This window comes from Chelmon rostratus, chromosome 22, assembly GCF_017976325.1.
Source record: "Chelmon rostratus isolate fCheRos1 chromosome 22, fCheRos1.pri, whole genome shotgun sequence".
Taxonomy (NCBI): Eukaryota; Metazoa; Chordata; class Actinopteri; order Chaetodontiformes; family Chaetodontidae; genus Chelmon; species Chelmon rostratus.
This window is the reverse complement of record NC_055679.1, coordinates 5,308,933-5,336,478: the sequence shown is the minus strand read 5'-3', so window position 1 is coordinate 5,336,478 and position 27,546 is coordinate 5,308,933. Positions and strand designations below refer to the sequence as shown.

Genomic DNA, 27,546 nt, shown 5'->3' with positions numbered 1-27,546 from the left:
TGTGGACTGAAGACAACAGTGACTTGCTACAGCTGCATTTCTAGTACTGATGAAATGGCCAAAACATAAAAAAAGCCATCCATCTATTTTGGAGCCATCAGTGAGAGCTTTAATAGAATACACAAGGGGCTTCTGCAAATATTTGGCATGAACCTGAGACAGGAGATCTCCCCTCTTTTGTCCGTTCTTCCTGTCTATTCCCAGAACAGTTCTGTCATTCAGAAGAGTTGCTGTTGCCTCCAATAAGCAGAGAAAACACTGACTATCAAGACACCATTTCACCAATGGAGCAGCTGATAAGACATTGCACTTCATAATAATCAAAATAATCTTTATTTATAGAAAGCTCACCAAAATCCAAAGACGGCAGATTCAATTATTAAACAAAATTAAAAGTATCCTGACTCTGCCATAACAACTGTAATCTACCCTATTATTCTTGTTTCTCCATTCATCATTCATTGCATTGTTTCATGACTGTATTAACAAGCAGTGTAATACAGAAAGTAATAAAGAAATAATAAAGTACAGTTTTAAAAAAAAGAAATAGTACAAAAATGGTAAAGAGTCTGGAAGCAAAAGTTGCAAAACAGTTACAGTAAAAAACATTTAGTTATTTTAGAGATTTTTTGTTAAAATACTAATATTTACTGCAGACATTCTCTCCATATTTACAGTCTAACTGTCGGAGAATAGTTTTCATTCAGTATTATTTGGTAAATTCATAAGATTATCCAGTCCATCCACAAGGTCTCCCCATGAAAATTCGGATTACTTAATATAAACAAAAGTGCATCAAATTATGCAAATGCAAAGCCTTTATCATGAATATTTGCTGTGATAAAGCTGGAAAGCATAGTAAAATTCAACTTTTAAACCTTTCAATTCCGACTTTAAACTGCTACACACTCCAGTCCAGTTGACGGCGGTAATGCATCTTTAAGATAGTATGCCAACCGCAAATACTATTAAAAGAAGAAGAACTTCTGACCAATCACATGGCTAGAACTCGCAGCAGTGCATAGCTTTGTATCTTTCTTTCACTATGGAAAATACAGCAAGAGAGTTAGAACATAAACTAGTTTGTTGACATTAACCAGAGCTGCGCATTTGAGTTTTTGGACATGTTTGTGGTTGCAAACCTAAAGGAAAAGTACTGTTAACAAGTATAAACAACGTAGCAACAGTTGTTTTCTAATGTTTATTAGCCCTAGCGCTGACAGTTCGATGCTAGCTTCTAATTTGTACAAGCTAGCATTTGTGTGTAGCTGGCTAAGTTACGCAGCTTAGATACCAAAGTCCGTATGCACTGGACGCGAGGATGGAAGTGGCTGTTAAAGGTAACGCTAAGTTAATTAATGTTAATTAAGACCAGTAGCGTAATACACCACCTATTATTAAGAACTATTTAACTGTAATGTTATAGCTAGCTAACTACTGTATGTAGTGAGTTCTGTGTCAGGCAGTTGGTATTTGAACTGAACACTGGTGACGGACCAGAAGTTGACCACTTTCACTTGTGGTCCAGACCTTTGAATCCACTGACTCCACCCAGTTTACGAATTGACTGATCGAAGCAGAGTGTAACGACTGGACAATTCCAACATTTTCCAAACCATAAAGTAATAAAATCGGCACTTCATTTAACAACTCTGTTCTTATTGGGGTTTAAATGCCTTTTGCACTACATCTGATCTCTGATAGGACTCTCAGTTCTAATAATATTCACAATTCACACACAGATAACTTAAGGCAAAGTTCTACCATATTGAGTAAAGGGGGGAACCAGCGCCTTCTAAAAGGATATGACTGGCTGGTAATTAGTCAGACTGATCATGTATAGCATGAAACTGGCATCCTTGTTTAATCCTAGCACTGTAAAGGCTGAACAGTGTGCATACCATTGTAGACAGGAAAACTAAATGGCTGACATTGCTGATGGACAATCCTAGTGCAGTGGTTGGTGTTGTGCTTACAGAACTGGAATGTTGTGTGGTTTCCTAGGGAAGGTCAAAAGGAGGCACCTGAATGCAGCGGAGTGTGATGAACTGGGACAAAGTGCGGAGGGCACCAGTGCCCTCACCCTGCCCCACACCGTCAAGCATGGGCCAGGCAACCGTGACCCCAGCAGGTGGCTTTACCCCAGGACACCCACCAAGCGACAGAAGTTTGGTAATCTGCTGTAAACCTTCTGCTACAAATTTTTCTGACATACAAAGTGACAGTGAAAACAGACAGGGAAACAACTGTGCATGAAATTATGCTATTTTGTCAAGTAAAAGTCTTGACTGGCCTCACCAGCCTTTGGTTGGAAGTCCTAAAATTAATAACTCGATGTGCCAGATGGATTACACAGAACCATCCAGAAAGTCATCCATGGAAATTGTTTGGAAGAAAAACTTTGGCAGGTGACAGGATGGACCAGCTGTCTGTCACATCCTAAAGTCAATCCATCAGATCAGCAAACCATATGATGTAGTAAGACTGTCAAAGCCATTCAACAGAAGAGTGAAAACATTTTTTCCACTGAGAAAAGCCTTCAGTGCTGTTCTTTGCTCTTCTGTTAAAGGAGAAAAACTCTCCAGTTCTGATATCACTGATGTTGTAGCAGCATCTATGCTGACCTTTTTAGGAGCCACCATTGTTTTTAAATGAACAGCCAACTCTTGCTGTTAAACCACACCCATAGCTGCCAGTAGTTCCTCATAGAATGCTGATTAATCTGAAGCAACTGTTTGGTCACAATGTCGAGATGGATTCTCGGCTTGGTGATCTCTTGTGACCTTGTGATCTCATGAATGCAGCTGCCTCTCAAATTAATGAAATTTATGTCAGACCTTTAATGTTCTTTCTTGCTCCTGCTGGGCAACAGAAAGGCATCAACAACTTCTTCTCTGTGACAGGAGTCATCAGTTCCAGTCCACACAAATCCTCCCAGCCTTGCTCATGCACACACACAAATGGACTCAGTGGAGAACAAAAGGAGGAGGAGGAGGATGACGATGACGATGTCAGCATGTTAGCTGCAGCAATGACACCAGAACCTGAAGCAGAGGAGGACGAGGTTGACGATGTAAGCCTGTTAGCTGCTGAGATGGGGCCAGAGTCTGAGACAAAGCAGCAGGAGGAGTTGGTAGATTATCTGGAGGGAATGACAACAGAAATGTTCGGGGATGATGATGAATTTGACGCATGTGACAGTGACATTAAGGACGAGGAGGTGGAGGCCCTCCCTGATGCCCACTATGGACTCCTGGGCAGCGGCAAGGTTCTGATGCAGCCCCAGGGCTGCATAGATGACCTTCCAGAGGAGGTGCTGAGGCAAGTACTGTGCCAGGTCCCTGCACAGGACCTCTACCGTAACGTCAGCATTGTCTGCCGTCGCTGGAAGAACATCGTCCAAGACAGCAAGGTTAAACAAGCAACAGTTATATTAAGTCACGCACAAGCAGCAGGGTATGTAGGCCAATGTCAAACTTAAGTAACATCTTAGTAGAAGACATTGAAGAAACTCTCTGATTACACTACTAATGGTCAGTCCTTCTCAAACTTTGCAGTACATGAAAGCTCATCATATTAACATAGATGTTGTGGATGTTGCGTGTTTGTGTTCCTTTGTGTAGTTTGTTCCCTTCAAGAAACAATACTACCGCTACGTGATGAGGGAGCAGGCTACAGAACTGGAGATCGTCTCCATCTTGAAGAATAGCGGCATAACAAATCCAGCATTATCGCAGCACAGCATACGGTACCTTGTTGTGTAAGTGTACATTTCCTTTGTGAGGGACATTTCTGTAATGATACATACATGAAGACGAGGCTCTCACATGTTTGTATTAGGCATGTGCCGATTTGGAATTTCAGGGCCAAGACTGATAACTGATAATCATCTGTTCGTTGTGGCCGATACACTAACTAACAACAGTAATCTCATACATGCATAAATGTGCAGAGGACACTAAATATTGATTATTAAATTGACAATTTTTCTTTTGTCAAAACAACCCCAGTGTTTAGAGAGTTTTCACCATCCTGAGAAGAAAGACAGCATCTACTTACTATAAATTTGTTTATAATAACTTTTTCCAAATAGGAAGGCTAAATAACAGCAGACATCTCCTTGTTGACAATCATGTACCATTACAATAATTTAACACACTCTGAACTAATAAATTTGTCCTAAGGCCCTGAACTCTGTTTAGAAAGGATGAAAGCCTTTTACAATACCCTGGCTAACAGTCCTGCGGCATCTTTCATCATCCTTTTGCTGCTAATGTGAGGAGACTAACCGCAGACAGGTCTCAACCTCAAAGTCTCTTGAATTCAGCTAATTTTAGCATAAATGGTTGTTTTGGCTCAACTCTTCCATGCAGTTTGTAGTTTGCTCATAACAATCTGCTACTGGCACAGCGAGCTCTGCGCATGCAGTATTTAAATCAAATGTAAAGTCGGGACAATTTCAGTCGTTATTATCTTTGAAACTGTAATTATTTTCTGATACTTATTTCATTGCTGTGGATCAGAGCTCCATTAAAATGACTAAGTATAATTCTATAAAATGATAAATAGCAGATGTATGGGAAGGCTGGCATGCAAAGATTTTCAACTCTCTGTAGTAATTATCTTGTCTGTGTGTGTTTTGGTCAGTTTAATGGCCCAGCATAAGGTCGGAGAGCGGGTGAGACCGGAGGATGTTCTGGAGTGTGTTAAGAAACATCGCCTTTTTCCTCAGGCGGAAGCCTCCATAAGATTACGTATTCCTGACATTCAGAAGCACTTTAACCTCGGCACGGCGGTATGACTTGCACACACAAATACACAAAGGTCCGCTGGTGATCATATGGCGAAATTGGAGTTCTGTGTGCACAACAGCACTATGGAATTTAACTAAAGGTTTTCACATCATTCCTGTCCCATCTACAGTGTCCCAACCCGTACGCGGCCATGGCTGTCATACTGATCCTAAGTGAGAGTGTTGCTGACGTGCAGGCCTTGGTGTCTCTGCTGAGCGGCTGCATGTCGGACACCGCCATCACAGAGTACCTCAGCCACATGGCCACGATGTTGCTCGCCTTAAAGAGGAACAACATCCAGATTAGTAACAGGTAAGAGTGCAAGTGTCAGCGTCTTTACATTTCCCACATCGTCCTCGTCAGCCTCCCAACGATACTGCTCTTTTTGGTCTCTCTAGGTTGCATTACAACATCTACTATGTGCTTCATCTGATGGAGAACGGCCCCTTTTCTGTCGGCTCCGGTCAGAGCGGGTGAGAATCAAAACGCTTTAGTTTCACTGATGCGGTGGTGAAATAAAAACAGCTTGCACTGTTTATTCATTTCTTCATTAGGATAGACAATATTTATTCCAACTTCCATCTTTCCGCAAACAGTTTCTCATTTGGTTTATATGGCAAGTCAAGTGTATTTGGACAGCTTCACTTCATGTCAGTCATCTGATACTACGCCAGCGGAAACTGGGCCGAAGTGAAGCACATCTGAGGAGGTTTAGTTCTTTAACGATCACCATTTGTGCTTGTGTGTGTGTCTACAAGGCGGCCTCAGATCCATCTCACACGTGAACAGCAGCTGATCCTCAGCCACGACATCCAGCAAGACCACGTGGTGAAGATCGTGGCTTTTGCAGGTACAGTGTCACTGCTCATGGCACCATAGCCATCCACATTCTGTAAGATCAGTTCACTTAGTCAAGAAAATGGCAAAGCAGAATAATAAAATAAGTAACACTGAGTAAAACACGATCCCAAATTATTAGTGCCCACGGCTCAGACCCTCAACATTTACATCAGAACATGAAAACCACTGAATTACAGTTTTAGTTGTCTGCAGCAGCCCTCCATCACATGCAGTGGATGTGTGTAATAGTTATACTTGTTTAACTGTAAAGCATCTGAAAAGCTACCACAGGGCATACAGTCTCTAGATAATTCTTTTCAAGCCTTTATAAAGGAGCCAAGGGGTTTATACATTTTGCTGTGTGTGCCGGTCTTGCAGATCAGGGGTCTTAGTGTCATAGCTGACAGGTCTGTGCCGTCTGCCGCAGGTACAGGGAAGACAACCACGTTGGTGAAGTACGCCGAGCAGCGGCCGCACCTCCGCTTCCTGTATGTGGCCTTCAACAAGTCAGTGGCCAGTGAGGCGCAGCGCCGCTTCCCCAGCAACGTAGACTGCAAGACCGTCCACGCGTTGGCCTTCAATGACGTCGGGAGGAGGTGAGAGCCCCCGCTTCCCCTCAGGTGTTCTCAGTGACAGCCAAACATTTGAGTTTTTGTATTCATAAATACAGACTGTGGACAGAGAGACGTGGCTGTGGCATGTTGTTCTGCTTTTGTAATTATTTGGATATTAAATCAAGTAATGTCACAAATTGCAAATGCACCCTACCTGCTCTTCTGTATTCCTTATATTCTGACCCAGAGTACCAAGATAACAGTGCTGCTAAGGGAAGTTGTGCTTCTCAATTTAGTTGGATGAGAGTAGATGAAGAGACTTAATGGAGTGTTACAGAGAAGTGAGCATAAAGACTAAAGCAGAATGTAGAAGTGTAGCAGCAAAGGGCAAAATAGACCTCTGTGTTTTTGGTCGCTTACTGCGGTAAACTCCCTTCAGCGTTTCTGCATATGCACGCACTAGTTTGATGACTCACTTCTTCTCTGGGGGGGAACGTCTGCTAAGGCAAAAGAAGTTTGGTTTACACATTTTGGGTCAGCCATGTGGAAGACACTAAAATTTATCTTGAGTTAGGCAATTTCGTTTCTCAAGTTTTGGCTTTGAGTTTATCCAAAGTTGATTGTTTACTTAAGTTAACTTACTCCAAGTAATACACAGAGAAGTGTATGCTAATAATATAACAATTCTTCCAAACAGTATTATTTGATGAATGAAGTAAATGATCAATTGCACAATTTGTCGACTCATTATTTGGTTACAATACTGGACTAGCCAGTTTATAACCAATAATAACATTTTTCAGTGCAAAGTGCAGTTTGGTAAACATGAAATGAATTCTGGGCTTTCCTTTATTCCACAGTTAAAGAACACAAGTTAACAGAACTCTGTTTTCAAACATTTCATTTCATATGTCATTTCAAACATCCTGACGCACATATCTTGCAGGCGCATGCCTTTCCCTAGCTCAGAGGGTCATGTCTGAAAATCTTCCCTGTGGCCTGTGTTCATAGAGTCAGACCCTCACTCTGATTTCATTTAAATGAATGTCACGGATGCCGGTTTTGTGGTGAGAAATTGAAACGGGTGTGATTAGAGATGACACGGATACTTTTGATTCATGAATTCAAAAAGTAATTTGTCAAGTGTCCAGAATACTGTGACGCCTGAAACACAGCACAGAGTCTACTTTCAGCATTATCATCATTATATTCTGACCTAGAGCACCAAATACAAAATAATTTGTGATGTGTGGATGAGGCCTTACCAGGTTGAACTCCCACTGTCTGCCCAAAACTGGATTTCACCTCTGGAGAGAGGGTCTTTTCACAAAACTGGGGTGCTGTACGGTAGCAGCTGAGGTGGTTTACTCTCTCTCTATACGACACTTTCAGAATCTTTGTGTCCGTGGAGGCGGGCATACAGAGGTGTGAAACTACAATCTGTAGTTCCAACAGTTGTCCTGTAGCTGTCATCCAGTGGACTTTCCCAGCCAATGAGCTGGGAGCTCTGGGTGCAGGCAGCATGGCGAGAAGTTTAACATTGTTCATTTGCATACATAACCCCATTTCCAAAAAAGTTGTAACACTGTAAAATGTAAGTAAAATGCAGTCATTTTTAAACAAACTGTTTACTCACAGCAGTTTCTGCTTTATTTATGTTTTTTTTGGAATCAGGGTTGAACTTGTCACTTTGCAATGATACAAAGCTGGTGGGAAATGTCGCTTTAACTTGTTTCTGCCCTCAAATGCAGACATCTGTTCGACCACTGAAACAACAAACTGCCCTTTACTGTCCTTAATACATCTCTGATTATATCGAGGGTGACTGACAAGTGCAGCCTCTTTCTAACTAACTCTCCATTTTAGAACCACATCACATGTTGCGTCTCTGTGATCTTCCCCGTGGCAGCTACAGTCTTAATAAGAAGCTAACCTTCAACCTGAAGCCGTTCGTCCTCAACTCTGTTCTGCCTGAAGGCCGTGGCGGCTTCATCAAAGCCAAAGTGGTGACATCGACTCTCAGCGCCTTCATGGCTTCGACGGACAGGGCTATCACTACCAGACATGTCCCCTGCACCCGTGTAACCAAGAACGGCATCCGGGAGGGAATAGACGAATATGAAAAACCGGTATGGACACATGAATGTATGCAAGTGACATACTGCAGACCTGTAGTGCGAATAAACCATAATGAGAGCACTGAAAATCTGTAATCTGTATGTGTTTTATTATGAAATCCTAGTTGTTTGTCCGTGACGCGCAGATGATCTGGAAAAAGATGATGGATATCAATGAGACAGAAGAACATGCTTATTACATGACCCACGATGGTACGGCAACTGTGAATGAGTGAAATGAATATTCAGTAGGTAAGTCTGATATTAAAAGAAATGCTGCACAGGTGGTAAACAGAACTTTTCTTTCCCAGGGTACCTTAAGTTATGGCAGCTCCAAATCCCGAAGCCCCAGTTGTCTAACCTCTACGATGCCCTCTTCATCGATGAGGCCCAGGACTGCAATCCAGGTAGTGATGTGATAACTGCTGCACAGTCCTGCGGGATCGAGGAAGAGTGTAATTGTGATCATTTTGCCTAACTTTGTGATGATGATGGAATTTACCCTCTGTTCTTCCCTCCCAGCCATCATGGATGTGCTCCTATCTCAGACCTGTGGGAAAATCCTGGTTGGAGATCCTCACCAGCAGATCTACACCTTCAGAGGAGCAGTCAATGCCCTCCACACTGTGGACCACACACACATCTACTACCTGACACAGGTATGAGCAGTTACACACACCGATAACATTTGTGGGTAACATTTACTCAGAAGCGATTAAGGCCAGAGGATTTCTAATCCAGAGGCACCAGATTTATGCTTATGCCGTCCTTAAAATCCAAGATCACAGATTTGTTTTAGCATTCCACTCCAACAAATACAGAAAAAAGCATATTTCATTGGAGCTCCGAAGGGTGAAGCCACATTTAAGTTTATGTACTTTGCCTGTTTTATTACAGCACTGTTGCTCCACCTAACAGGAACCATTTGAATTATACATATCACAACTTACATTGCTACATAGTATACATGACCCAAAGTATGAAAGGTATCCATAGTGCCTAAACTCAAAACATATTTGTCCCAAATGGAAAAAGGAAGTAAAAAAAAGAAGTGGCAACAAGTGTGCTATACTAAAGTAATTAATGTGCCATCAGTGTTCTCATGTGGACCACTTCTCTATCCACTCCCATTCAGACATTTCCTGTATGCTGTAATCTGTATATTCCTACACCCCTGCCTCTATTCACTGGAAGGTGCTAATAATACACTGACAGTCACATAAAGATAGTCTTGTGTTAAGCTCTCTGCCAGTCAGAGTTAGTCAGAAAAAGCAACCCCCCTGCTACTGCTGTCTTTGTGCAGAGCTTTCGGTTTGGTGCTGAAATTGCTTATGTGGGTGCCACCATCCTCAATGTGTGCAAGAGTGTGCAGAAGATTCTAGTGGGAGGAAAGCAAAAAGGTAAATACTTTCTTTCTGTATGCATGATTTTAATGCTGCAGAAGTTGATGTAATATGAACATCTTACTGTTGTCCACTCTGTAGGCGGTGTGTGTGACGAGACCGCAGAAAATGTGACAGCAGCTATGAGGCAAGGTGTCAGTCATTGTCGGGGGAAGACGGCCATCTTGTTGAGATGCAATCTTAGTTTGTTCACGGAAGCCGTCCAGCTCACTGACACCAACCCGCTCTGCCGGATCCACTTCATAGGGGTGAGTGTATATATAAGTACTCACAGATGCACACAAAGCCATGCTAGCTGTTTCCCCCGTGTCCAGTGTTAATGCTAAGCTATGCTAACCGGCTGCTTGCTGTAGCTTCATATCTAATGGGCAAAGATTAGAGTGTTATCTGTCTTGTCATGTAAAGAACTATAGCTAAATTCACCATTTAAAGCCAGTCGTGTGTAGCCAAGTTTAAATTGTTGGCTCATCCTGCTTTCAAGAGCTGCTGGATGTTCTTGTCTAATATTAGGTATCGGCAAAATTTAGTGCAAATGTAACTAGCATTCAAAAATCCCATGTTGATCACACGCTCACAGGTCCACCTTTTCCTTTAGGGTGTCACAAGTATCGGCCTGAATAGGATCCTGGATATCTGGCAGCTGATGCAGGAGTCAAGAAAGGTGAGCCGAGGACCAGGCCAACAACCAAAATGTAAGATTCATACAAATAAACACATATTTACCCTGTGAGTTATTTCTCTCCCCACCCCAGTTTTGACTTTATGTTGAATTTGCTCTGCCTTCAGTCAGAGATCCCCTCATTCGCTCCTTCGCCAGGAGAAATCAGAATCCCTTCTGGGCCCTGAAGAAGTACGTCACTCAGACGGAGGACAGGGAGCTGGAGGCCAAACTCAGCATCGTCGAAAAATACGGAAGTCGCATCCCTGAACTGGTGATGCGCCTGAACAGGTGCTTTGAAAATGACTTTAACAAAGCAGGTATGCAAAAAAATTAAATTGAATACTTCAGTGAAGGCCTTACCAAAAACTCACACACAACACAGAACTGACGCACATCTAAAATGAAATGTGAAGTGTGAAATCAGATTACACTATGGAAATTATATAGTAATGATATCAGCAGAATAAAAGCAAAGAGTAAAGAAGTAAGGTGCACAAGCAAAGTTAGTTGGATCAGTACATTTGTTGCTTTTGGTCTTTTTGTGGGATTCGTTGACAGTAAGAAGAATCAGGTTTTTTCCGTTTCCGCTCTTTTAGCGTGTTTTGCGAAACCATGTATGTCATATCATTGAGTAATTCTTGCAATGCACTATACTGAGTCATTCCTTGTTCCTGATGTTTGCTGTTTTTGTTCCAGACTTCACTTTGGGAACAGTCCACAAGGCTAAAGGTCTGGAGTTCGACACTGTGATAGTCTCCGATGGCTTTGCCAAGGTTCCCTATTCGAGACACAATATGCACATCAATCCCAACTTCTCGTTCGGTGCGTTTTTTTCTTCTTTACATATTTTATATTTTAGCTTTTTGATTGACAATCTTATCCTGTACTCTACAAGGGGAACTGTATTTCATTATTGTCTCTTGCATCTTTGGGTTTGCTTCCTCTTCATCAGTCGGTCACTTACGTTATTGGAGGGCTGGACAAAGGATCTGTATCAAGATTTAATTGGTGTACGTTAAGCATGAATACTTCTCTTCCCTGCTCAGCTAACATTCCTGACGATGAATGGAACCTCCTGTATGTGGCGGTGACTCGCGCCAAGACCTCGCTGGTCATCACTAAGACCATCCGCCGCATCCTCACAATGGCTGGGGTAAGACATAATCGCCCCTCACTCCTCACCCTAAATGCATCAGCAGGTTCATGTTATGTTTGCATATTCCAAAACACAAAATATGACTTGTCTATACAAAGGCTTGAATCAGTAGGGCTCAACCAGAATGTCCTGACACCCACCCATTAATCCATCTTTTAGCGGCACAGAGATTCATTAGCTAGCTAGCTAGCAACAGGATGGTACGTCACTGTGCCTTCAGGTGTTCCAGAGGCAAAAGTCATTTTACAGTAGACTGTTTTAGTACCTGCACGGGCCATACGATGGGCTTTGTCTCTCTCTCTATCCCATTGGTTTTCACTGTCAGGATAACTTGAACTAACCCTCCACCTCCTGCACTTCGAGTGGTACATCTGCCTGCTTCGGTACCAGGGGCATTGAAGGAGGCGGTTGAATGGAGGGTAGCATCCAACCTTTAGTCACTGTAATTCTCCGTGTTTGTTATGACGTGCTCACTTGTGTTCAAATAAAAGTCCTAACATTACGCAGTCCCACCTGCCATCGCATTTCACTCAGAAATTTTTTGTTGGATACTCTGGAAATGCCGTTTCATGGGGACTTTACAACAAACGTGTCCTGGTCACCCCCACCTCCATCACTCTTTAACATCATCTGCTGTGTATGTGCTGTGAAAGAGCAGAAGGGTGTTGCCTGTGGCTTTGAAAAGTTCCTTATCACATTTCTACAGCAACATGATGTAGTCCAACTTTTTCTCAACATAAGTCATTGCCAGTTTCACTTCAGTGTTTAAGTGCTTGGTTAATTCTTAGTGCAAGTCAGCAATGTAATAAAATCCTGCAATTTGGTATTTTTGTAAGAATATACCTGAACTGGTTTAGTGTGTTTGCATTTGATGGGTTATGACCCATCAAAATTAACTTTCTACACCAGGAGAGAAGAAAAAGTTAGGTGGTCTTATTTAGGGAGAGGCATTTATAGCTTGGATTAGATTAAGTGCTTTTAGAAAGCATGGACTCCATTCGCCAGTTGCTTCCCAGCAACATCTCCCTCTGGACCACAAGCCTCGAACATGATTGGTTGTTGGTGATGTAATGATCAACGAACTTTTTTTTTTTTTTTTTTGGCCAAGTTTATCATTCAGACACTTGTTTTTACTGTTGTAGTATTTGGAATCTCAGATTAATTTTATTTCGTCAACAAATACAACATTGTGTTCAGTCATGTGTATTGTGCACATGCTGACTCACTGTCACACTGTCGTAGCTTACCTGGACACTAACAGAACATAGTCATCGTTAATGTTATTAATGATGTGCTTTTCCTACTCTATCAAAAATGTCTGCTGTTAGAAGTAGGACTGCGACTAAATAAATAATACATTTTAATACAATAATACAAAAGTCTAAAGTGATTGTTGCAAATCGAAACCAAGCCGTGGAGGTTGTTTAAGATGCGATTCCAGTCAGATTTTTACAGATGTGTCTCAGTCCAGATGCTCTGGCCGCAATTCAGAGTGTCTGTTGCGTCACTCAAAAATCAAATCCAGAGCAATGGAATTGCATCAGAACGGCTGAGCAGAATCCATGCTGCTGCTAGAAGGGTTCTGCTTGTTCTGACTCGACAGTTCGATTCTTTGGAGGGCGAGATGATGGATCTCTGCTTCTCATGCTGTTCCACCAGCATACGGAGTTACCGACGCCTACGTTGTCACCGCAGCAACCCACGCAGATATGTAGGTTGGTGATGTCCAGACACGCAGATCTGATCTGATCACTTACACATAACAATGCGGACTGTCTGTCTCAAAGATCATTTACTTACTGTACGTGATCAGCTGATCTGATGTGAAGGGTAAGAGGCTGGAGAGTGTTTTGTTTTATTGTGACCCACCGTCTACAATTTTGCACTCAATAACCGATGAGGCCAGTTCACGAGGAGCATTATTGTTAATTATGAGGATAATTGCTCGTTTGTAACGAGGATCGTTGCTCTACTTAACTAAATTTATTGTGCGCAGTGGCCAGTGGGAAGGTCAAAAGTCTCCACTTTGCTCCACAACACGAGAAGACGCCAGTGATGTGATCCAGTGTGAGAAAATAAAAGCAGTACAACACAGATGTGATGCATCTGCAGGAGAGCACAGACACTCTGGAGTGGATTATACCCCAACTAGTGTGGTCTTGAAGCACATTCTTCAGCATGCTGGCCCATAAAACACAGCCATGGTGACTCAGACTGTTGTTTTCCATATTCTGCCCAAAGACAAAAAACACTGCATTACTATAAATTACTCTCAGTAATGTGGAATGCATGTAATCGGATCATGAAATATGTTCATCCCGTTTGCTTTATTAGGGGCTGGAGTTTGAACAGTGATGGATGACATATCAGAAGTATTTGTTGCTACAGTTCGGGTAATGTTACTCTGTGTTGGACGATGGAGGATTGCTTTTACAGGGCTCTTTGTTGCATTTATGAGAAAACGTGAGTGGGCTGAAATGATCAAGAGATATAATGAAACGGGTGTGACAGTGAAGCTGGCTGCAGTAATATGCTTGCAAGGCCCATTTCTAAAATTGGCTTCTGTTTACATCCAGTGTTCCTCACCAAAACACTTTGTGTGTGTCCTTGAGGTCTTAACATGCTGAATGCATTTTCTTCCTCATAAAAACATTTGCAAAGCAACTGTTTGTCTGTTTTTTTTTTTACATCCATGCTTTTCTTTTCTTGCCTTTCTCAGCTGTTGCATGTGAGAACAGCTCAGGGTGACCTTATCTTGTTGACCACTTGGCAATGTTGAAAATTGTTTCTATTTTGTGCTGCAAAACAGTCCGGTCCATTAGCCAACAAACCCGACCCAGGGGCGCAGAGTTTAAGCACAGCGCATGAAAGGCATGTTGATGGTCGTGTTTGTTCAAAGTTGAGAAACATGTGAGGCTAAATTACATCCTCAAATGAAAACAGAGAAGCGATACTCCAAAGTACTGCTCAGAATATACAGCCTGTGTTAACTTTCTCATTTTGTACCATAAGCTCAGTCATCTGCCTTGTCCTCTCCCCACCGCCGTCTCCAGGAGTACTTCCTGGAGTCGCAGATGCCCGGCTCCTTGCTGAGGGCGAGCGAGCCTGTCCCGTGCATCGTCACAGACTGCCCCAACTGCATCACGCCCAGCTCGGCCTTCGTCATGTGCAAACGACAGATGAAATGTGTAAGAGGCTATAACGAGCCAATAGCCTAATGCCTCCAAATACCAGTTTGTCTGTCAGTCGTGTACAGTACAGCACAGTTTTTGAGATTTTGCCTGTGATTTTTAGTCTCCCTCTTTTGTGCCGTCCAGAGCGATGGTGTGTCCGCCGGAGGCCCATTGTGTGAGAGGTGTGTGTGGACTCGCATCGGGCCCACTGCCTTCCTCATGACGGACGACGTGCTCTCAATGGCTGAAATCCCTCGAATGCTCGGCCCGCTGGACCACCACGTGATGTTCCTGGCGCTTTTTTAACATTCCTACTCTCAGGACCTGAAATAAAACTGTCTTCTTTTACGGACCGTTGGAGAAGCACTTTCACGTCACCGTTTGAAACGCTGACCAAGACTGGAAATGTAAGGTCTCAGATCACCCAGCGACACTGAAGCAGACTGAAAGCTATATGCAATGTGACTGTTTTGTATTCTTTGTGAGATAAGGGGAATTGGATGTTGTAATATCTGATTGAGATGCCCTTTTAGAAAGGCAATCACCAGCCTACCTCAGCCCTCAGCAGAGGACTGTCTGAGCATTGAAAAAAAAGAAAAGAAACTGTTGGCAGACTTCATGAGTTTTATTTAAAAAGAAACAACAATGTCACACATTGCAAGTGCTGTTCTTCTTTAATCAAATCTTTTTTGACTTTTTTATAGTTTGTTTCAAAAGATATGTATTCTGACCTTTTTTAAAGTAGATAATAAGATGAAACTTGACTTTTCACTCCAGCAGTAGTGTTGAATGAGGCACTAACAACACTCCACAGTGTTGGGCAGATTGACGACTGAACTGGAATTTACTGAATTCTGTCCAAGTTCTTTCTGCCAAACAGCCGCTATTTATCAGCCCCAGCTTCTTTGGGATACTATCAAACAGGATTTCCAGTAACATACCAAAGAATCTTTTCAGCACATTAGATGAAAATGAGAGTGAATTATATACCTGAGAATGACTGTGTGAGAATACAAAGTCATGTACAAGAGGCTAGGCTGATTGTTAATTTAAATTTCAGTTGTATATGCTCGGGAATTTATTCATCCCGAGCATATACAACTGAAATTTTCTTACATTTGGAGAAGAAGTGGGAGTGAGCCGACACTGGTGTACAGGACTTGACCAGCTGTGAGTTTCAGTCTGCAGAGGAGTGACAGGAGAATATAACAGGAACTCTGTTGTGTTGACTTTTGGCTCAGAAAGTGTTTTGGTATTACTTTATTATCAAGTTTAATTGAACCGAAGAAGTCAAAGGACTTCGTTGAAAAATAACATCTGGAAATGGACATAATAACTTCACTCTTGCATAAGTTGTCAATATAGTTTTGACTTGAAAACCGATTCTACAATCAGCAGCTACAGAAATCACTGATTGTGTCAAGCCCTTCATTTGCAACACGTCTAGTATCTTTTAAATATTTACAATTATACAAATCAAAAGTGCATAGGAACAAGAAAAAAAAGTCTGATTCACACTGCCTTAAAGCTGCTGACCCGTCACATATTTCATGAGTGATTTCAGTGGAAACTGCAGAGGCTTTCTCACTCTGACCATTACGAAACTATGAAAATGTGAAGTCCAAAAGTAGGCACACAAAACATTGATGGAAAACTTTTTTTTTAAAATACTATTCAACATTCAATTCATAAATATCAGGTGTCTCGGGAAAAGAAACACATTTCAATAATATATTCATACAGTGATTATTAAGGCATACTTTTGAAACACCTCATGGAAAACTTTGCTGATGCCACACAGTAATATCTTCTGGATACAGCTGCTAAAAGCCAAGAATTGCTACCAACGTACACGTTTTACATTATTTATGAAGAGGAAGCCTTCGTATTCAGTGTGAGACAACATGCAAAACAAAGAAAGGGACTCGATCGGGTTTCTGCTGTTTCTGTTTTTTGAGATGTGGGTGAACCGATCCTTCCACACAGGGTGGGACACATATCAGTACTGACGAACACTTTGGTCAGTGCCCCTGGATCACTGCTATCTGCTAGCAGGTTGTCGCTTAAGCAAACATTTCTCAAAGCGTTACAACAGCTAAACAAACAGCGACACAAATACTTAGCTCTCTGGTTCAGTAAGGTCATACAAGCTTGGGCAAAGATATGAGATAATGTCATGAAGGCTGCCACACTAGCCCCATTTACGTTTGATATTTAGCCTAGCTTAGTTTACAGCTAGCCATACTAGCCTTTAGCGCTTCATGTAGGCACTTAGCTAGCCTGCTGACATTTCAAAATCATGAGTGCTAAGGACAAGAACGAGTAAAACAAATGGCTGCAAACTATATTTTGACCAAAGTTTGTTCTTTGCTACATTTAGTTTTAGCTCTGCCTCTGAGAACCGGTGTACCTGAATCTGCTGCTAACACATACAAAATGTCTTTGTCTCTTAATTTTCCACTGTCTAATGACAAAACCCTTTAACTCTCCAGTTTCTTAATTTTAAAAACATACAATTGGAGTGCAGAATATCACCAAGACCGTAAAATCCCCACAGTTTGCTGCCACTTGAACAATCAAGACTGGCCTAAAAATGTTAAGTAATAAGGCTTATTGTCAATTATTCCCCTGACTGGAGCAAAATCAACAATCCTTGACTGTAGCACTCAGCACCAGGTTTGTTGGTTCATACTGACTAAATCTTGAAAAACCTGTCAAGAATGATTTCTAAAATTCCCTAAAACAGCTGGGCACTGTAGTTTTGGCCAAACTGTACTCAAACCCCAGTAAATAGGGATTTAGTTGCCTAACCGGACGAGAGGGGTTGAAAGGCACCGCCTGTTGTAGCACCAGGTGGATGCTAACAAGGTCTTCAAAATGTCCTCATGTGCAGTTCAAATATTGGGTTAAAGTGTCTTGGTAACTGCTCAGAACAAGCTTGTAAGTTCATATTGTTGGGAATGCGCAAACAACAATTGTCCCATCAAGCCAGCCATGATGTTTTCTGGATGTGTTGACAGAACATCAAATGGGCTGTGGGACGGAGGGCGATCACACACTCTCCAGTTCTGGGTGGAGGTAATAACCCGTCCTTCACTGCATGGAGATGATCCACTGAGCTCCAGCGACTCTGCTGCTCTCCGAGTCATCGGGAACAAAGTCTACGACGCTGGTCCAGCTGGAACTTGATTCATGAGTATCAGCTCTTCTGCTGCGTGCTGTGGGATGATGTTTTTTAACCTCCTAAGGTATAAAGGAAATAGTGATGAGATTATAAATGATGAGTGAGCACACAGGACTTTTATCTGGATACTCTAACTTTGTGATCTGTGATGGATAAACATGCAAAGTTCAATTGGTTTACTCAAATTTGACGTATTTCAGCGAGTGAAAGAAAGTGTGGTGAGACAGAATTGCAGATATACAAAGAAAACCCTTTTCAAAACCCAAGGAAATCCTGTTTTGTTCACATGCTTTTTTTTCCTGGCTTACCTTCTATAACATACGAAGCTGATTCCAATCAAAGCACAGATGATCACCAGTGAAGCAAAGGCAATCATCGCTATTGACGTGCTGCTAAGTTCTGTCAATGAGAGAGAAAACATCACCATCAAATTTTCCCCCTGTGTGCTACTGATTTTCTTCTAGGAGATTTGGTACGATGACAGCGTCAAAGCTTACTGGGGTCGGACTTCTGAGGATTCGCTGTAGAGCCGTTCGAAGGCTCAGCGGTGGTTGAGGTTGATGTTGTGCTGCTCGTTGCTTTGGATTGTCTCACAGAATCTGCTTTTTCAGCAGGGAGAAAAAGAGGTTGAATAAGAGTTGGCCAGTTATTCATGAACAGCTACAGCTGCCAAATCATTCAAGAGAACTTCACAAGTCAGCAACACTTACACACATTATTAGCATATATTAACAGTACGATAATTATTAAATCAGCTGCAGTGAAACACAAGAACTACAGTGAGTTTGAAAGATAGTAAATAACAACAGACAGAAATAAATTATTTTATTATTAACTTTTTAATGAGTCGTCTTGTCTTTAGGTAGACCCCTGCAATGATCGACCACATGTATGTATTTGCAGTTATTGAAATACAAACATTTTATAAGATTAACTGGTCACAATATCCTTCTTAAACTCAATTATATTTTTTTATTTGTTATATCCCAAATATGCAGGTCTGTTATCGTCAACAGAGGGAAATCTTACATATTACATACTAAAGCAGACATTGGATGCGATAACTGATGATTGCTTCTATAGCTACAGCGCAGACGTCGCTCTTTTCATTTGCTCTCTACTTAGCTGCCATTTTTGCTACTTTTTTGTACTTTTTCCTACTTGTGTCAGGCTACAAAACCCGAACTCCATGACACACTGCCGATGTCTTCTGCCTGTGGGTTAGTGCATCAGAATCCAGCTTGACATTTCCCGAGACTCACTGAAACCAGAGGTGGCTGCTGATATGTTTGGACGTACTGTAAGGTAAGAGAGGATTCACCGCCCATTCAGTCGTAGTGAAGCACACATTCCATAAGGTGCATGAGTGCAAACGAGATGCAAAACAGATACAAAACAAGGTAGAAATATGTAACGCAATATGCAGGACAAGAGCTAGAACAAGACAAGACATGAAAGTCTCGTGAAGAGTGTCAAGCAGCTAGTCTTAATGTGGAGCAAAGGGCGAAAACCTCATCTACGTCTAGAGATGATTCAACCTGCACTGCTGGCTGTGGGAGATGCTGCTATCAGATATAAGCTGCACATCAGCAGAAACATAAGCATCATACATAATGCATTCCAGATGGTACGGTCTGTGACATACAAGAGAAAAATTCCTCAGCTGATGAAACGCCCCCTAAATGTATCATATTATTCTTCATACCGGGGCCAATGATGTTTGCAGAGAGCAATCAGGCGTGCTAAAGCAGGATGTTATTGAACTATCTGCCGCATCTGGAATCGCCGCCAAGTCAACAGCCATTCTCCCCGGCATCAGTGCAGACAGGAGGGAACATGCCTACTGTACTACCCCAAGTATGCCTCCTCCCTCTCCTACTGGGCATGCACCAACTGCCCTGCACAGTGGCCCCCGCCAACACCCAGAAGCAGGCTCTTCCTCTGGGTTTCATGTTCCGATTCCTGTTTTCAATTTAGCATTATTAAGTCTCTTCTGCGGGCAAATCATTACGAATCAGGGGTTTAATTATGAAGCATAATCTTGATTCTATGATTAAACCGCGTCAACCCCTCGCACATTCGGTTTTACGAGGAAAGCATAGGTGAGGCGGTGGAGCTGCTGGTTGGTTTAATAATTCTTTCCAGTGCATGCAGATGTCTTGTGGTAAGCTGGTTTCTTTTGAATATGTTGGTCCTCAGCTGAATTCCTCCTGTTGAGCTGTATTCTGAAGCATCTACAGGCCACCTGTACAAACCCCGTGCAAACTTTATTGATGGCTTTGTCGAACTGCTGTCTATCATCTGCATTGACTTCGATTGTGTAGCCCTCAGACAATAAGGGGCACACTGACTTAATTATGAGGGTGTGAACATTTCTAAGGGAATGGTGACTGATGGTGGTCATTCCTGTGTTTTCTTTGACATGACTATCTCAGTGCATTGCAGTGCAGTGACAGGCTGACAAACCCTCCTATGTCAGCAGCCCCTGAATTTTTACCCACTAAATCATGCAATGAATTTGCCTCATTCGTCACTGATATCGTTTCCTGCAGCTGGTACAGGGTCTGTATTGTCCTTACATCCACTTAAAATCAATAAAATTAGCATCATATGATTTGATCCTAACAAATAGCTACTAATATTAGATCTCAATTCTGCATTTGACACGGTCGACCACCACGCTAGATAGACTGGAAAACTGCCTGGGACTTTCTAGCAGAGTGCTAAACTAGTTTGAATCCTATTTGTAGGACAGGGACCTCTTTGTGTTAACATGTGACCATACAAAAATGATGTTGAGTCCCACAAGGCTCCATTCTCAGGCCCCGTTCTTTGAACAGTTTCATGCTCCCACTCGTGCCGATTGGCGAAAACAAGAAAATATGCAGACGACACGCAGATTTATGTAACAACATCGCCACGTGACTGTGGTCCTGAACAAGAACTGAGTAATGGCACTGAACAAATCAATGATTGGATGAACCAAAATATCCTCCAGTTAAACGAAGATAAACCTGCCATTACTGTCTTTGGACCCAAAGAAGATTAAAAGTCAGCGCACACTTTCAGTTGCTAACGAGGCAAGATATCTTGGTGTGCTCATTGACTCCGACCTAGTTTTTAACACTGGCTTCCTGTTTGTCATAGAGTTGAGTTAAAATTCTACTGTTGCTTTGTAAAGCACTGAATTGTATTGGGCCAGGAACTCCCAGAAAACTTCAAGTCTGTCCTAGCCAAACTACAGCATTTTCTTAAGTTAGATTTAGGACTATTTATTCATATCTTGCACTGCACTGTAGCTGTTCTGTATTTTTTATTCTACTCTTTAATCTGTACTATGTCATTATATCTAAGTATTTAATCTACTTTTTTACTTGTTTTTTACTTTTGTTCATATCCTTTACACCTGTGCAAATATCTTGTGCAATATTGCATATTATTTACTGCTTATATATTTTCCTACTGTGTAAGTTTTAGAACAAAACAATGTATTTATTATCCATGTCTGACTCATGTTGCATTTCAATATGGCAATGACAATAATATGTTTTTTGGTAGTAGTATTCTTATGCTTTGTATATAACGTACATATATATATATAATTGGTCTTTATACTGTATCCTTTTTTATTGCCATTTCTTTCTATATCTCTCTTTTATTCCTCGCTGTTTGTAACAATTTAATTTCCCCGGCGTGGGATTACTACAGTCTTATCTCTTCATTTAATCATTTTATACTGTCTATTTTATATTGCCATGTATTTATTTTACATCTTGTCTTGATGCCTTGTTGAAGGGTGCTATACAAATAAATTTGCCTTGCCATAGGTAATACACAAGGTGTTTATGTCTTAAATAAGTGAATCTTAAGTTCTATTGAGGTCTGGGTGGGACTGGTTGGAAGCTACCAATAAAATCTTATCTGATACAGATCAGCTAAAAGCAACAATGATGTGAAGGCTAAACTGAGGAACCAGCATAGTACGAGTGACTGTCAGCTACTGTGTTTACCCTGTGAGTGATCTGACGGGACCTGCAGACCAGGGGAGGTTGGCTCTGTGCTGCCTACTCCTGCAGTCACTGAGGCTGAGGTGCTTATACTCTGAGTCATCTGTAGGCTGGTGGAGGCTGCTGTTGATAAGAAAAGAAAATTGACTTCTTCTAATCCTGTTGAGAGCATGGCTGCATCACTACTGCTAATACGACTTGTGCTTCTACTGCACGCTGCCTCTGTTGCGTCTTCTACCATCACTGCTATTTGCAAAACTACTATTGAAGAAAAACAAAGTCATACTGTGATTTGGAGAGTCCAGTCTTTACTCATGCAGTTCACACGTGACTGTGTGATACAGAAGTACTGTAAGTAGGCAATATTCCACAAGTGGACTACACACATTGTATTATCTGACGTAATATGCTGCAAAATGACAAACAAAACATCAAAAAACATTCCAGGTTTTGTGTTAGTTTGTTTAGTATTACTACTGCTACACCTGCCGTCACTTCCTCTAATAGTACTAGCTCTACTCCTACAGCCGTAAGCACAAATGCTGCTGCTTATGTCTACAACCATTAAAGCAACCACGACTATTATAATGCTGCTATTGACATTGGTATTACAACTACGTTTACTACTGCTACTACTTCCACTACAAGGGGAGGAAGTAACAAACAGACCAGTCTACTTATTCCATTTTCATTTAGTTAGTCATCCCAGTGACAAGAACGCAACGTTTTTTTTTATTATGTAGCCAAGTATTACTTTGTTTATTCTGACTTTTTAAGGTAGTATTAACTGTTTTTAGGCCACTTGCAGGCAATAAGCTAGCTAAAAAACACAACATTGACATAGTATCACTTTATAGAGCTGATAAAGAGTTAGGGTTAGATACAGAGCAACGTTAGCATACATTTGTTGTTGTGCTTCCCGTCGAATGGTCCAGTAGTCACTCTCCTTTTAGCTCTGTTTAGGTCTCCACCCACTCTGGAGGGCAATTATTGGCTGTTGAGCTGTTCATTGCTCCACTGCGTTCAAGCTAGTTGCTAACTTTGTATGGATGTAATTCTCTCACAGACTCCTTTCACATACAGAATTATTTGTCTCATTGTTATTATAAATACTGATTAAGGCAGCCTTAAAATCCTTATTTTTAACCACCATTGTGCAACAAGTACAGTATAATACAACCACTGCAGAGTCTGGGTCCATTGGAAAGGCTAAGGAGATTAGCTAATTTGCAAATAGCTCATTTGTTTGAGCTGTAGCTGTGGACCAGTTTCAGTTTTAAACATCGGGCCTTGTGGCACTAACAGCCGCTGAATTCCATTTAGGTTTTTTGGGTTTTGGTATCACTTAATGGAAGAGACAGAGCCATCATCACAGTTATCAGCTATGCCTGTGCTTTTTCCTGCTATGACAAGTTTCTCCCACCATTTTAAACATAAAGTAGCTTTTACTCATGGGCCATTTGAATGAGATATGTTGTAGACAACAAATAACTTTTTCTTGGGACCCAACTCCTACAACCATTAATGCTGCCGCTACTACAGCTACAGCTAATACCTTTACTACTGCTGCTTCTAATCATTACTACTAACACAAGTGCTGCTGCAACTACTGCAATCATTTGCTAATGCTAATCACTACAACCATTCTAACAAAAATGACCTAGGCAGTCTAATCTAGACAGTCGTTTTTTTTTTTTTTTTGCTCGCCATTACTACTTATTAATTATTAGTTTATTAGTATTTCTGTCTTCAAAATTCATGCAAATATAGAACTCACTGACTGTGGTGGTAATGATGGACTCATGGGGAATATCTGTGTGGCCCTCTGCAAGATCAGACCAATGTTAGTCAGGAATGTGAAGCCAATACTTCTCTCTGGCTCACCGCTGACACTGTTTTCCCCCTCGTTCGTGCATGCAGATACACTTACCTGTTGCTGTGGTCGTTGGCGTTTGTGTTGTGGTTCTCTTTGGGTCAGCTGAAACACAACAAATTGTATGAAAAAATGTGTTCATTATCTGAAACTTTGAATAGTTTATACTGAAACTTTGTCTTAATGCAAAAACATAAATTAAGTTGTGAAATCTTGTACAGGTCAAGCTCAAAAAACTATCCTACTCTTCCCACAATGCAGCTTGATTGTGTCTTTCCCTGATGAGTGCTGATAACTCTAGTTTGTTACATAGGCATTCTATTATTAAATGGTAGTTTGTAAGCTGATGCTGTGAGTACCTCACACTTGACAAAACTCTCTCCAGACCCATGGCCCTGGCTGTTCAACAGTTGGCCAGTCATGACCATTTTACTATACAGAACACCAAGCACTACATCTCACTGTATGCAGATGATATACTGCTCTTTGTGTTGAATTTCCCTCTGGTTCTTCACAACCTCCTAAAAATTCTTCAGAATTTTAGAATTTGGCAGAACATGATGTCTTTCAGGAATCCCAACCATTAGGCGATTTATTTAATTTCATACATAGAACATGAAAACTACATTATCACCAAACAGCATGCTGTGCATTTCTGGAAGAGATTTTCAGAGATGCTTCCGATCAGTGTATTTAGAGTGGAGTTTAGAGAGGTCTAAATAAAAGACTGTTATGGGAGAGGTGGTTGGGTTCAAAATAGAAACTCCATTTCTCGTTTCCTGTGTGCTGTTTCCTCACCACGAGAAGCAAACTGCTTTTATCTGATCATCTTGAGAAGAAAAAATAAATAAAAAATGCAGTCGTGTGAAGGCTCAAGCACCCAACTCGAGTCAGCATTTTGTATCGCCTCCCTCCTGCTGCTCAGCTTAACGTTAACGACAGAACACTAGTTGAACCTTAAAAAACAATTGTTCTCCTACATTTAGTAAAATCTGTTGAGTTGTGCCTGTTGAGCGTCATTTTAAAACTGCTGTAATAGAGCATCGACTCAATCCAATCCACAGTAAGTACTCTGTCCCGTCCACCAAGTCCTGTACGCTGTATGAACAGGGACTGATCCAGAGTCAGGTTACATTTATCATTACAAACACAGAAACAAACAAACCGCATGCAGGTGGCAGTGCACAATATATAGACACCAGTGTGCCTGTGTGTGACTCCTCAAGGGCAGACTAACATGTGTGGATGTAAAAGATGTTAGTGTGAAATGACAGACAGTGTTTTCTCAGGAAGGCTGGCCTCCTGGAACATACAGTAGCTCTTCCCGCACAGTGTTTTCTGGAGCTGGCTCCCAGGGCTAAAAAGGAGGCCCTAGTTAAGCCCCTGAAGGCGATGACTTCCTTCCTGTGGTGCTGCCAAGAGTGTGATCCATCATTTCTCCCACCATCATGTCCTGACTTCACTTTTGGTTTGGCATTATCGAGCTTGAGGGCAAGATTACAACAGCAGCTTCCAGTTTGGATTTGACACTGGATTCAGATGCAATAAGGTGATATCAAACCCCAAAACTATTTGCATGTTCTGGTCAGAACACCTGGAACTTCCAGGATCAGAGGCCAAGCTTCTCCTCTGGATTGTGGATGTTACACAGCAGAGCTACGGAGCATTAGGGACCTTGGCTTGAGGTAGTAGTAAAGGCATTTGGCAGTACATGCTGGCCTCAGACTGTACATGTAGTACAATTCTAAATGGTTTGACAAGTTTGAGTGGAAAATCTGCATTCTCAGTTCACAGTGCTGTATGACGGCACTGCTTTGACTCTCTGCAGTGTGTCTTAAAGAGTTCCACTACCTATGGAATATACTATTGAATGGGGGTCTTCAGCCTTATGTGCCAGTCCCCATACAACTGTAATAGGAACTTGGTGGAGAAACTCAGAAAGTTCAGTTTTCTGCTCAATTAGCTTGAATTTTGTGAGTGATATAAAGACAAACAACAAATAACTCTTACATATACACTGGAGGGAGGGCACTTTCCACTCTGCAACACCCCTAATTTGCTTGCATTTGGTGAGATCTGAGGTCCCCGCCTTCCTCACGTAACCGCCTATACACGTGTAGCGGAAAGTGCTGTTAATCTGGAAGCAGGTCGTGGGTGGAGGTTCAGTTAGATTCCGGGGAGGAATTTTTGGGCAGGGACAATCGATTCCATCTGGAACAAAAAAATGTCATGTGGCAAAATAAAAATACGAATGCAGAGATTTACACAGAGATGGCAAAAAGGGAATTTGAAATGGTTGAACTTATTATTATTAATTATTATTTTCTTTTTTATTATTAGTTAGTGTCTTATAGCAAGGGAAAAAACTAGAGGATCTTGGCAGGATTGCAAAACAGCAATTAGTTTTAGCTATTAAAGACAAATAGGATACTACAGTGTAGAAATACTTGGTTACATGTAAAAGTCCTGCATTTAAAATATTATCAGTAAAAGTACAAAAGTCCTAACATCAAATCCAACCTTGAGTCCCAAAAGTAACAGTATGTTGAATAGTCTATTTATATAATGCTTGTAGCATAAAAATACATCATAATTTATTTAAATGTACTATTAATAACATGAAACTGCCACAACGGTAAAAAAGACCCTCAGCAACAGGTTTCAGAGAATGAATCATGTTGGAATTGTGTCGGAAGGCTGCTCGACACATTATTTATATTATTGTTTAATGACCTTTTGCTTTACTGCAACTCCATAATCAGTTTCATAGCACCTGTTCTGATTAATCAGTAACACTTGAACACAGGTGATTAGAGCAGTCACTGACTTCAGGCTCTGTTTAACAAGACTGGAAAGGACACATCAGTTTCCAAGTGCTACATAGCGGGAAATCATAGAACTGAACTGAACCTGAAACTGAATCTGAAAATTAAGTATCTGCTTATTCACTGTAGGTGAAAGATGCCTGCTTCTTCTTCGTCTCTTTGACCGCTCTCCCAAGGCACAGGATTGGACTTAACTCCTTCAAATGTCAACGTCTCGTTTCTTATTGCAGTGCTACCTGTATGATTTGTTCAGAGTATTGTTGGAGTCGTGTGTGTGTGTTTTTGTATGTGTTTGTTTTGTTTAGTCATAGTTTTACACACCGATTGCACAAATCACCTCAGAGGGTAGTGGCTGTAAAGGGAAAGTTAAAGTAATAATGATAATATATATATTTTTTTTTTAACTGTGTTATTTTGTGTTTGGACCAAATCATAGCAGCATAGACCGAGAGTAGAAATGAAGATTCTTCAAAGGGAGTTCTGAATTATAATTGTATGTGTGTAGTGGGGTGTGTTTCGCACTTACCGCCTTTGGAGCAGCGTGCAGCTCCGAGCAGACAGATCATCATAATGCCCACAGAGAATAAGGCATAACCAGGATCCATCTGTCAGCACTGTGGAGAGTTAAAACATGATCGCCAAATAAACCACGACCGGTATGGTTATCCTCATGTTGCGAAGTCCAGTTACGACTGCCGCTTTTCACACTTTCTTACTTTCGCTTCAATGCGATGGGTGGATCGCGGTGGATCACGTGTTCTGTGGATGCTCGCCTGCAGACGCCATGTTTGTAGTGCTTGGCTCACATTGGGTTACTCATCATGTATTTTCTTCTTTCAGTAAAGCATACATTTACAGTTACCATATATGTTATTTTATACGGCGGGACATAACTGTCGTTAAAGAGCATTCCTCTTGTGCGCTCTTATGGTACGAGGAGGCAGAGTAGATGGTACAGTG

General features: G+C 41.5%; 2 protein-coding genes across 8 annotated transcripts; one reads left to right on the top strand and one right to left on the bottom strand.

The window, feature by feature from the left end:
* The first annotated feature begins 1,039 nt into the window (after nt 1–1,039).
* Nucleotides 1,040–17,405, top strand: fbxo18 (F-box DNA helicase 1). Of its 2 annotated transcripts, XM_041964384.1 has the most exons (21): nt 1,040–1,340; nt 2,005–2,172; nt 2,904–3,412; nt 3,624–3,760; nt 4,648–4,795; nt 4,924–5,105; nt 5,192–5,266; nt 5,552–5,643; nt 6,061–6,229; nt 8,097–8,316; nt 8,430–8,517; nt 8,616–8,711; nt 8,827–8,963; nt 9,608–9,704; nt 9,789–9,955; nt 10,303–10,399; nt 10,494–10,685; nt 11,065–11,190; nt 11,415–11,521; nt 14,578–14,712; nt 14,842–17,405. In XM_041964384.1, the coding sequence occupies exons 1-21, from the start codon at nt 1,322–1,324 to the stop codon at nt 15,001–15,003; spliced, it is 3,123 nt and encodes a 1,040-aa protein (XP_041820318.1). In that variant the 5' UTR covers nt 1,040–1,321; the 3' UTR covers nt 15,004–17,405. The 2 variants fall into 2 exon arrangements, 1 of the variants encoding a protein (XP_041820318.1); XR_006007936.1 differs by lacking the exons at nt 14,578–14,712; nt 14,842–17,405 and having other exon boundaries at nt 10,494–10,656.
* On the bottom strand, nt 15,773–27,292 carry il15ra (interleukin 15 receptor subunit alpha). Of its 6 annotated transcripts, none has more exons than XM_041964385.1 (8): nt 27,113–27,292; nt 25,772–25,972; nt 23,819–23,866; nt 23,666–23,713; nt 21,892–22,011; nt 18,379–18,483; nt 18,190–18,280; nt 15,773–17,940 (listed from the first exon to the last, which is right to left on the bottom strand). In XM_041964385.1, the coding sequence occupies exons 1-8, from the start codon at nt 27,189–27,191 to the stop codon at nt 17,859–17,861; spliced, it is 774 nt and encodes a 257-aa protein (XP_041820319.1). In that variant the 5' UTR covers nt 27,192–27,292; the 3' UTR covers nt 15,773–17,858. The 6 variants fall into 6 exon arrangements, with proteins under 6 accessions (XP_041820319.1, XP_041820320.1, XP_041820321.1 ...); XM_041964386.1 differs by having other exon boundaries at nt 18,379–18,480; XM_041964387.1 differs by having other exon boundaries at nt 21,892–22,008.
* Nucleotides 27,293–27,546: the final 254 nt, after the last annotated feature.

Coding starts and splice junctions, on each gene's coding strand:
- il15ra (XM_041964385.1), bottom strand. CDS start 27,191: ATGGATCCTGGTTATGCCTTATTCTCTGTGGGCATTATGATGATCTGT. Junction 25,973..27,112: donor TGCACGCTGCTCCAAAGGCG/GTAAGTGCGAAA, acceptor TTTTTGTTCCAG/ATGGAATCGATTGTCCCTGC. Junction 23,714..23,818: donor GCCAACGACCACAGCAACAG/GTAAGTGTATCT, acceptor CTGATCTTGCAG/AGGGCCACACAGATATTCCC.
- fbxo18 (XM_041964384.1), top strand. Junction 8,518..8,615: donor TTATTACATGACCCACGATG/GTACGGCAACTG, acceptor TTTCTTTCCCAG/GGTACCTTAAGTTATGGCAG. Junction 8,964..9,607: donor ACATCTACTACCTGACACAG/GTATGAGCAGTT, acceptor GTCTTTGTGCAG/AGCTTTCGGTTTGGTGCTGA.